Consider the following 11,809-nt stretch of genomic DNA (forward strand, 5'->3'; position numbering starts at 1 on the left):
TCAGTTATGTAGTGTCTGCCACCGCAGCAGCCTTACTCACCGTCGCACTTGTTTATTTTTTAGGGGAACTTTCACAAGAGGGTAAGTGAAAACAGTACCGGGTTTTATTCACAATTACCTTGATTTTACCAAGGTTGCAGATTCTGGCCAATCTTTCAAATGTGAGTAGGAAAAACTGACCAAAGTGACACTCGCTAAGTAGCCACTCACCCAGTTTAACTTTATATTAGCCGTATATTAGCTTGCTAACGTTAGCCTCATGCTAACGAGTAAGTTAGCCAAGTTTGCTGGCATCGACAGGGCGTAGACAAACTAAGTCGGTATTGCTACACACCTATTATTTGTTAAGGTGTTGTAAACTCTATTGTATAGTAATAGCATAAGGGTATTAAGCACAGAATACACCGACCGGCTTCCTCAGTTTCTAAAACGGCAAATGAAATTAGCTAGCAGGCTAATGTTAACTAGCTAGTCGCCGGTATTTGGTTTATCGAGCCCCGCGGGTAGACGTTAGGGTGATTAAACCTGTCTTCATAACTTAAACAATTTGGGACAAAACGCCTGCATATAGATTTAATCAATTAAAACATGATAACCTTTCCTCATCCGTGCTCTCGTTTCCCAGGTTGTTTTGCTAACTTAGCTGGTTAAATCTGGGTCAAGACAAATCTCCATTTAAGTTACAGTCACGGTGTTTGTAACCGATTGTCAGACGTTGGTAATTTCAGTTAGTGCTTAATATCTTGCGCCGTGTTGAAATCTCAGGTAATCAGTTAAATAGCTTTTGTTCTGGTGTCAAGAAGGTGTTGTAGTTAGCCCGCAATGACCTGCAGTAGATTAGCATTAGCTCTGTGTAGCCGATGCTCGTGTCACATTTGGTCAGTCGGTCTCTTGTGTGTAACCTGCAGACGAGCTGCACCACAGCCCCGACTGCAAGAGAGGATGGCACGTCTGGTAGCAGTTTGCCGGGAAGGGGAAGAGGACTACCCCTTTCTCGCAAGACAGATTCCCTTGTACATTGATGACACACTCACGGTTAGTAAGCTTTTCCACATTTGTATGACCACACGGAGAATGTCACTGAAGATCACTGTTACCTTGCCAAATGTTGTCTTGTGACAAGATATGAACCCAAAGATTTAAGGACAAAATCGTAACTCTGATTATAGTCATGCATTTCACGTGTGCAAGGAATGTGACACAGGGTGGTCTCAGGAACATATTTATTCCCCTCTAACTATTATCAGCGCAGATTAAATGAGTCTTTGAGAAGTTTGATGTTGTGCATTAACTGTTGACTCTTATCTCTTCCTGTCAGATGGTGATGGAGTTTTCTGACAGTGTAATGGATGATGACAGCCATGAAATAAACGCTTCTCAATGGAAACAATTTTCTGAGGTGAGTAATTTTAATTTTACACCCCATCCCTCCTGAATTGTGGGAAAAAAAAAAAAACATATTTAGGGACGCAGAGACCAAAAAGTGGCCAACGTTATGCCACTTCTTCTGTAGTGATATATGCGTTTCTACAATCTTATGCTGCTTGTATTTTATGGACACATACCACTATCCACTGGCAGGATTTTACTTTATATTTGTCTGACACACTGCATATAGATCTTGGGTATAAGCTTGTCATTTTTGCCACGCATTTCATGTGGCTTTCTCCTCCCATTTTTGCTATCTAAGTGTTTTTAGAATCCACTTCACGATGGAAAATAATAACAACAACAACCTCAGAGCAGTAACCTACCACGAATTTCTGAGGATTTAGGTCCTGCAGTAAGGTAGCACTGATCATTTGTTTCTGTGAAATATTCGTTCTAATGATAGTGCTCACCTTCCTGCATGCAAATGTGCTGCTGCCACAATAATTCCCCCATCACTGTTTTGTAGAAATGCTGTCGCTGCATCCTTTGCTCACTTGCGTACCTTTAAAGAAATGCAAACAAGCCAGAATGTTTTTCTCCCTTTAGCAGAAGGACAGTGAGGTACGACGAACATACCTTTTGGTTTTCCACTCATGGCTGGTGATCAGACTGTCACAGTAGGACTGCCTAATATACGACATGTAAACTTGATTTAAGTATCCAAACTTTATGATGAATACTGTCCTGAATGTAAACTTTAATCTCTTTCTTAGCTGACAGTGTAGTGCAAGAAAATGTGCTTTAAATCATTAAACATTAAACTGTCTGTGAAGATTCTCAGTCATCCAGGTCGTGGTTATTCTCGTGGATTAATCGTAGCAACTGGACTTGAGCTTGAGTTGTGGATCCTTAAGGATATAAGGATCTGGAACTCCCAACGAGTCAGTCAGAACTGATGAAGCCTCTTGGATGAGAGGTGAAGCATCTTCAAGGAACTCAAGCAAGTCCAGTTGCTACGATTAATCCACGAGAATAGACAAACTATTGCTGAGCTACATGCCTTTAAATGTCTGTTTAAAAGCAATTTTATGTATGCCTGTCAGTGCAACAGGTGCTATATTTGAGTTAGCTTTAGCCAATGTAGCTATAGTTAACCTAACTAGACTGTTGAATTAAAAACCAATTGAAGGCTGACCCATCAAACTGTTTGCACATGTATTTGAATTTTTAGACCATTATAGTACATTCAGTCATATAGATTAGAACATTTGACCCGTATTATTTACCAGGAATGCTTCTAATGAAGCTCTAATCAGTCACATTCTGTTTTCACCAACATGTCACTCTAGATCTCACAGCATGCTGTTCATCGATGCCATCTGACACTGATATGTGCCATTTCTCTATTTTAGTGGCGCCCTATTGCTAAGGCTAGCGCAAATAGAAGCATCTGCTGCGTCTGCAAACACATATGAAATCATTTTGTAATCAGATGTTTTAAATGCACTGCAACAGAAAAGACAAGGATGTTTCATGACGGCACATTTAGTGTACCGCATTCTCAGTAAAGGTGGGAATAAACAAAAAAAATGTATACATACTAATGATAAAGTTAAACCATTAAATTCACATTTGCATACTTTTGTGACAGTCTGATCAGCCAAGAGTGGCCAACCAATATTGGGCAAAATCCTATGTGTCTATAAAATACAAATGACAAACCATCCTAGAGCAGCAGCATCACTGTAGAGTCAGTATATGCCACTGAACCAGGACTAGCATATCATCAGCTACTTTTTGATCTGTGAATTTCTGTTTATACCGTCCTACTATGTACACAAGCGTAGCCAAAATGTGTGTAGGCTGTCTGCAGGTGAGTTGTTCACTAAGTGGTGACAGCTGTGTGATTCCCTTGCCCTCAGTATCACTCCAAGTTGAAGCAGCAGGACTTGAATGTTGCCCTGATGGTGACATCCAGAGAGGTGTACACTGCATTATCTCAGCTGGTGCCATGTGTGGGCTGCAGACGAAGTGTGGAGCGCCTCTTCTCACATTTAGTGGAATCTGGGAACCCGGCCCTCGAGCCACTTACAGTGAAGCCCACGGGCATGCTTTCTGTCACCAAGGCCTGTTTGGCAGACGTGAAGAAGCTGTACACCCTCTTCTACGTCCATGGGTAAGATACAGAGAAACGCGTTTCATTTTGATTCCACTGGAAAATGGATTAAACCGTACATCAACACTTGATTAGATAGCTAATACTAATCAGTGTATTTCTAACATTTCTTGAAAACTGTGCTGAGTTTTTGCAAATATTAATGATGAATTTATTGTTGATTTGCAGGTCGAAGTTGAATGACATGATTGACGCGATTCCAAAAAGTAAAAAGAACAAGCGCTGCCAGCTGCACTCCTTAGACACACACAAACCTAAGCCTTTGGGGTGAGTAATATTCTTGTTATCACATATTTATTCATCAAACTGTATCAGTTGTTTTTAAATCAACATTTAGAATGACGTAAAAGCATTAGAGGCTCGCTTTGAGAAGTGGAATAATATTTTTTCCCTGCAAGCAGTACCAGTGTGTTGAAGTTGTCCTCTATCAGACCATGTAGTGAAGGGTTTAAGAATTACACTACAAGAGGTATAGAATACAATAGTGTAGACATCTTTTTCCCCTTTGACGGTTTGTGTCCCACTCGCAGGTAGACGAGAGTTTATCTCTTCCTTCAGGCTTTAGAAGATCTCTGGGAAGCTTAGCTTATGCTCAGCATTGTTGGCCTTGTGAACAGCAGCACATGCCTGAAGTGATGTCATAACCGCTGCCGTGTGGTGCCCTTTGGTGTCTTTTCAGCTGGCTCAGCTTGGCTCAGCCGGCACTTACGTGAAATAGATGAGCTGGAAGCGCGAGTCTGTGAGCAAATCTCTCTCTATGGTCCATTAAAGTAGGAGCAGAGGGATTCACACATGGCACAGAGGTTTCTCGTTCCTTCCAAGCAAATGCTTGCTCAAATTGAATCCAAAGGAAACTTTAGATCTGTTGGATTTTTTGGTTTAAAATTTACAGAGTCTTCACCGTACTGAAGTGTTATGAGATCACATGTGGCTCAGGTGGTAGAGCAGGTTGTCCTCCAATCGTAAGGTTGGCGGTTCTATCCCCCACCCCTCCACAGTCGTTGTTGTCCTTGGGCAAGAACCTGAAGTTGCTCCCAATGGCAGGCAGCAGCTTGCACGGCAGCTCTGTCACCATTGGTTTATGAATGTGTGTGTGAATGAGAAACACACTGTAAGACACTGCAGACCATTTACCACACCATGTGTGTTGTGAATATATAACTAGAACTGAATTGAACTTGTAGCAACTGGAAAGATGAAATGTTGTATAGAAACTATGGATTCTGTCCTTTATCCTACCTGCTCTGTTGCTATTCCAGCTGAGTAGATTGTATTTTCTCAGCTGCCACATCAGTCCTTTAGGAGAAGATTTCAAAGAGTCAAATGTGCCTCATGCCAGAGTTTGGAAAGTTATGGTGCCGCGGTCACAGTTCACATACACAATTAGTATTGCGTTAAGCATAACGGCAGCTTTATAGGCGAGGCAGTGCATCGTTGTTTTATTTCTGGACAGTTATAGACACAAACATGAACTTACATTTGCAAAGTTGGTTTAATGACAAATAGGTGGAACGCGATCTGAGGTTTTAAATGCCTTTTAGGGAGTTGTCTCATTGTGGTTATTATTGTGGTTTTGACAATGTGAATGTAACATTTTGTAGGTGAACAACATTTTTTGTAAAGATATATTTCTAAATGCATATTCAGTGTATGTACCATCATTGTGAGTGGGAACACATTTCTTAGTATGTGATCATTGCCTCTTTTTTTTATTATTTGAGGACTATGAACACAATCCTGCATGTAGAATATTTACAGAGTACGGGATTATCAAACCTGTACACCGATTGTTTTCTAGTAAAACAGGAAAAAAAACCCACTTACCCTGATGTTTTGTATCAATCTTCTCTTGCTTTTCTATAAATATTAAAGAGCTTTCAGTGGATTGCAGTTCAGTTTGGTTTTACCTACGGAGAAGAGAACAGACTGAGTTATGTCAGTGGGTCTAAAGCTGATAATTATACTGTGATTTGAACCGGGGTATTACCAGATATCCATCTCCTGGCATACATAATAATTTGATAGTTCTTTCTCACAGAAATTATTGCGCAGTGCTTGGGAACATGCAGTACACGGCAGCAGTTGCCAGAGTGTGATTACTGGGAATAGACATCCTCAGTCAGACAAAGTGGTGTTTGCACATAACGGCAAAGCATTTAGCCGCTTAACAGCCAAACATTTGCCATAATGTTGGTAGCAACCCAGAGCTGAAAGATGAGTGAATATTGAAATTAGATTGTCGAGGTGGCCAGAAACAAGACACATTTTTTCATGTCAACAAGATGTCAAAATAGCAGTTTCAACATATCAGCTTAAAAGGGACATCAGTGTGACACCTTTAGCTAAGTTTTGCTGTTCCCAAGTGGGTTTTACAGGTTTAAAAGACGATCATTGTGCTGTGTGACTGCATCAGTATAATAACTCTGTGTTGTATGTTACAGGGGAAGCTGGATGGATGTGTGGGAGCTGATGTCTCAGGAGTGCAGGGATGAGGTGGTCCTCATTGATAGTGCAGGTCTCCTTGAGACACTGGAGACATACTTGCGTAAACACAGGTAATCTGATCCTGTCATGATTTCTGGATTGTCACTTCCTCTGTTCAGCATTGTGTTACGAGGTTAAAAGGAAACTTTCTCTTAACAGGTTTTGCACAGACTGTAAGAATAAAGTGCTGAGGGCATATAACATCCTGGTTGGGGAGGTGGACTGCAGTAAAGAGAAGGGGTACTGCGCTGCCTTGTATGAGGGACTATGCTGTTGCCCCCACGAACGCCACATCCACGTGTGCTGTGAAACAGACTTCATCGCTCACCTCCTTGGCAGGGCAGAGCCGGAGTTTGCAGGAGGCTACGAGTAAGTCAAATTTCAAACTGTTTTCTGCAGAAAACATTTGCCATTGATGAATTCAGTTCAATGCTTTATCGCTATTTTATGTTTTTATGTATTAATTCAGTTGATGATTGATTTCTCCATTTGTTTCTTTTTAAGGCGCAGAGAGAGACATGCGAAGACCATTGACATTGCACAAGAGGAAGTCCTGACCTGTCTGGGTATTCACCTCTATGAGCGGCTGCACAGAATCTGGCAGAAACTACGAGCAGAGGAGCAGACCTGGCAGATTTTATTCCATTTGGGAATTGATGCTCTGCGCAAAAGTTTTGAGGTACACACGGCTACATACGACATATGTACCAGATGATTAATGCATTGTAGCTGTGTGATAATGTATTTATCACCCTGCCCCCAGATGGCAGTGGAGAAGATGCAAGGGATCAGTCGACTGGAGCAGTTTGTCGAGGAGCTGTCTGAGGAGGAGAGAGCCAAAGAGCTGAAGCAGGAGAAAAAGAGGCAAAAGCGAAAAAATCGGCGCAAAAACAAGTGTGGCTTTGAGATGTCTGAACAGGAGGCAGAGGACAAACAGAAAAACCTGGATGAGGTAATTGGCTGCTAACAATGACAGTCTGGGACATGAGGCTGCCCTTGTACTTTAATTAGGATGTTTGTGTTGCTCTGCAGCTACATATCTGTCTGCCTGAATTTCAGTCTGGTCAATTTGGTGGATTTTGCAGGGTTCTCTTGAGTCTGTGGAGGGCAGCTGCAAGGTCTGTGGCAACCACGATGAGGAGGAGGAGGAGGAGGCTGGCTGTGAAGAGAGCGTCGCCACCAACAGCAGCCCTTCCTGTAGTTGTCCAGACACCACCAAACCAGGTAAAAAAAAAAACAACACACAGACATCACAACAACTTGTATCATTAATGAAGGTTCATGCATTCGTAAGACAAGTTCTTCCAGTGCTTTGGGAAATCAGATTTCTCATTTGTTTCTCCAGATTTGTCCCCTCACAGCATTGGTAGTGACTACGGCTACTCCTCAAGTATGGAAGGTAGCGAGATGGGATCACGAGAAGGCTCTGATGTCGCCTGCTCCGAGGGAATCTGCAACCACGACGAACCAGGTCAGCTTTTAGCAACTCTGAGACGTCTTACAGCAGGAATATTTTCAGCATTTTAGTCAACATTATACCTACAAGCTAGTCACCCTTCTGCGACAGTGTAGAGGGACAGAGGGCTCCGACTAGCAGGGCTCCAGACTGAGACCAACATGGTCCCATTTGCAACTCTTTTTTTTAGAGAGAGTGAGAGTTCAGATTTCAAGTGGTCACATGGGCGCGAGTGCAGGACGATCACGCAGCTGTGTTAGTGTCGCTGTAACCGGCGCAGGCAGCTCCTGTGTTATAACAGTGGTAGAAAGTAGTACCTTTAAAACGTCAGTGCGCTGCAGTATTTACGCTTAAAAATGAGATCTTCTCGTGAAAACCAGAGCGCACCTGCACTCGCTGTTTTTTTCAGCTCATAGAAACGACCGCATGTAGAAAAAAATCACTTGGTTTCAACTTGGACAAATCTGACATTGGAATGCCCCAGTTTACTCTTTTTAAAGTTGTTTTTGGTTGCACACTGGTCTGAGCACCGCAGCCTGCAATGTGGGGCGTTCGTGAAACATGGGTACATTGTAGTGTCTATCGATAAGAAAACGTTCAGCAAGACATATGTTCTGCCTGTGACGAGGTGGGTATGAGGCCAAATGAGAAAGTTGGTTAGTTAGTCTGGAGCCCTGAATAGAGTTATACCTGAGTCAGAATTATGTCAGACAAACTGGACTTTAACAAGATAGGCCTGCTTCTTTATTTCTCTTTAAACATAAATACCAATAAATAAATCTAAACAAGAATAAATTAACAAATTAAATGATTAAAGCTTGTTATACATTGTGGTTAAGATAATAATCTAATTGAATATATGTGATTGTGTTGTTTTCATGTTGCATTCGAATCTGAATTCTTTATTTGTGTATTAAAATCAGAGAATATCCCTTTACCTGCCTGGTTTTGTTTATGGACCTTGTCACCTCTTCTCCTATTCTGACGTTTGCAGGTCTTAAACATACAGTATTGTGTCTTAATCTTTTTTTTCTGTCACTGTCTGCTTTTATTGACCCCCTGAAGGTGACGAGCCAAACGTCCTTCACTGTGCTGAAGACAAGGAGGAGGATGGCATCGACAGCTGCGTGGACTGCTGGCCACACGCTGTGGAAAACACTCAATGCAAGAGTAAAAAGAAGAAAAGAAAGGGCAAAGGTTTCTGCCACGATCAGGTGAGAGAGCAACACGGAGGACCGACGTGGTGTGTGCAGAACATTCAGCCGTGTTTACCAGCTAACGTGTGCGTTTCCACAGGGACGAAAAAGTGACGGTTGTACGTCAGTTGTGAACACAGCAGGCCACAGTCCACCATCAACACACGCTTGCCGAACCAAAGAAATGTTTTCCTCCTTATGTGGCGATAAATTTGCCAGCATCGCATTACGGTTACCATGGACAGCTCATCAGAAGAACCTCAGCATTGGTGTGAGGCCTCCAGAGGCAAACATTAGTCTTGTGGAACTTCTGGTAAGTCAGAACTGAGTTTAAAGATAAAAGTGTCTCATATTGGATCATTTAATTTATAACAGTAGGACACATATTGTCATGACTAATGTCTACACTGAGGTAGGTGCACATAACAAATAAAACTGCTAGACTTGACCTTTCTAACAATGCTAGTCTGTATGATGAAGTGTCTACAATAGTTCATTCACCAGATTTTTAACAGTTACGACCTGCATGCAGCTGTGTGTCTGTCCTCCATCCATGCTTTGAGTGACTCATGAACTCACTATTGCATCATGTCAGTATATACATATGTTCATTTCTATGCGTTGCAAACGTATCTACACAATAATATTTTAATGTCAAATCAGAAGAAACACTGGAACCAGAGCTTTTATTATTATGCTTGTTACATATTTAGACATACTAAAGTGATAATGTTATTAAGGCAGATGTCACTGAAGTATCACTTTTGCATATTTATTTATCTGCTTCACACTTCTGCTTCTCAGTTGAAAAGGTCATAAAACTCCAGTGATACCAGTTGTTCCTCTGTGCAACAAAGAGCCATTGAAGTACAGTCGTGACTCAGTAATTTGACCCTTAACGATCTAAAAACGTTGCTGTCTGACAGTTTTTTAGGAAAAACAAACGGAACCCGTAATAAATAGCCTTAACGGCGTATTATCTGACTGAACAATCCGACAGATTGGCTACGTTCAGACTGCAGGACTTAATGCTCAATTTGCATTTTTTTGTGAAATCCGATTTTTCATGAGTTCGTTCACATTTCCAGTTAAATGCGACTTGTATGTGATCTGCTGTGTGAACTTCATACGACCCAAAAGTGTCCCGCATGCGCAGAAGAGGACACGACGACGTCACACGCAGCGAGCGTGCTCAGTGTTTGGGGAAGTAACCACGGATGATGGAAATAGAACTGTGACGACTATCCTAAACTGGCATCAGCAGCCAAGTACTGCCTGTGTGTTTCGGCCACTTCCACCCCGTCGGAGCGCTCCCCGGGGTGGAAGTGTCCCCCCCTGGCCACACCAAATATTCGGATGTTCATCATTAATTGGGTCTGAATACCCAGAGACCAGAAAGTTCTATTGGGACCAAACCTACTAGTTATTATGACAACTATGAACAATAATTAACAACAAATGAGCCTTCAAGCATCAAGCTCTCCTTGTATCTGGACCTCCGTCTTGAAAATCCAACAGCCTTGCTATCCAACATAAAAGGTTTTACATTTAGTGTCGGATTATCGAGTCACGGCTGTAATTCAGTTTTCTCCCAATTAATTAACGTAGTAGTTCGATTCACTGTAACTCCTCCCTGTAACCTCTACTTCTCTGGTTCACAGGATGACTCAGAGGTGACTTCGGATGAGGAGAATTGTCTGACACAGGATGAAATCCAGGCGTTTTTAGAAAGAAACCAGTCTTTCTACGACAACCGCCAGCAGTACCGACAGCTCCTGAAAGAGAAATTCACAAACTACTGCCGTGCCACCGAGCGGCGTAAGCCGGTCTGTGGAAAGTGGTTCGCCACAACCAGTGTCAACTAACTGTACTTATGACATCTTCTCCTGGGACAAACACTCATGACCACTGCTGCAACATTAAGAGGAGATACATCTCTGGAGTATCTTTGGTGTCTTGTTCAGTCATTTCTCCTTTGAAGTAAATGTGATTCTTACTTTCTCTTTGTCATCTCTTTCTCTCTCTTTCTCTCTTTTGCACTTGTACACCAACACACTTTTCCATCTCATTTCTTGGCCACTTTCTTACCTGTAGTTGTTCTCTTTGACCAAGCCTAGCTATTTGTTGTTGGTCTTCTGTAGGGTTTTTGGGTAAGAGCACAGTGGAATCAATAATCGAGCTTTGCAAGCTGTGACATTAGGGATAAATTTTAGGAGTCTTATTTTATGTTTGTTTTTTTTTTCTATTATTATTTTTGGTTTCTATTCTGTTTCTCTTTGGTGACACTTCAATGTAGTTTAAAAAAAAAAAAAAGGTCGTACGATTACATGTGTACAGAAATTCTAAATATAAAGATTTTACAGACAAATAAACATCCATTTGTAATAAGAATTTGGGTGTGAGGTTCAGAGCGCAATGTGCAAAATTTACTAAATAAAGAATATTTATTAATATGCATCATGCATTTGGTGTTTTTTTTTACCGACCTTAAGTGTTTGTCTGTGTTTTGTTATCTTAAAGATATAGTTATTATTTTGCAATCTGCTTTGTCCAGGTATTTACCAATTAAGCTCTACAAACACAGGACCAAGGCGGACCGGGAGTGATACAGTCATCCTCAGATGTATTCATAGCCTCCTGTTAAAGAAGGAAAAAAAACATCCGTCACTGAAATAAGTTGAAATTGACAAAAGTAATGTTAAATAAAAATGTAATGAAAATCATGACATTGCTTTTGAATTGTGGTTCAACAGAAATATAAAATGTTTTTTAAAAACAAGCATGATGGGACCCGTAAACTAATATTTTGTTGAACAATCAGGTGTTTTCTGTGATTCTCAGTCAGACTTTGCACCTGTTGACAGGTATTTGGATTTCACTGCTCATCAGCAAAGTACTCTAATTCATCTAGGACAGTTTTTTTTTTTTAACGATTCTTTTCAACCACAATTCAAAAGCAATGTCTTATTTCACTAAATTAGAATTTAGCAAATTTTTATTTATTATTACTTTTTTAAGTTTGTTGTTATTTGAGTGGCTATTGTGAGTTTTATCTTTTCTTTAATGAAAGGGTCTGAATACATTTGGCTGTACATGAGAGCGACATGAACAGTGTTATTTGTAGTT

The 11,809-nt window shown here is 41.1% G+C and overlaps 1 protein-coding gene across 1 annotated transcript; it reads left to right on the plus strand.

The window, feature by feature from the left end:
- On the plus strand, positions 1–11,140 carry ggnbp2 (gametogenetin binding protein 2). Its single transcript, XM_008306895.1, has 14 exons — positions 1–81; positions 909–1,035; positions 1,319–1,399; positions 3,294–3,547; positions 3,716–3,814; positions 5,989–6,102; positions 6,191–6,400; positions 6,536–6,710; positions 6,795–6,983; positions 7,117–7,255; positions 7,377–7,502; positions 8,553–8,701; positions 8,784–8,996; positions 10,345–11,140. The coding sequence occupies exons 2-14, from the start codon at positions 943–945 to the stop codon at positions 10,546–10,548; spliced, it is 2,046 nt and encodes a 681-aa protein (XP_008305117.1). The 5' UTR covers positions 1–81; positions 909–942; the 3' UTR covers positions 10,549–11,140.
- The last annotated feature ends 669 nt before the right edge of the window (positions 11,141–11,809 follow it).

The sequence above is a fragment of the Stegastes partitus genome, unplaced genomic scaffold (genome assembly GCF_000690725.1).
Source record: "Stegastes partitus isolate 25-593 unplaced genomic scaffold, Stegastes_partitus-1.0.2 Scaffold49, whole genome shotgun sequence".
Lineage (NCBI taxonomy): Eukaryota > Metazoa > Chordata > Actinopteri > Pomacentridae > Stegastes > Stegastes partitus.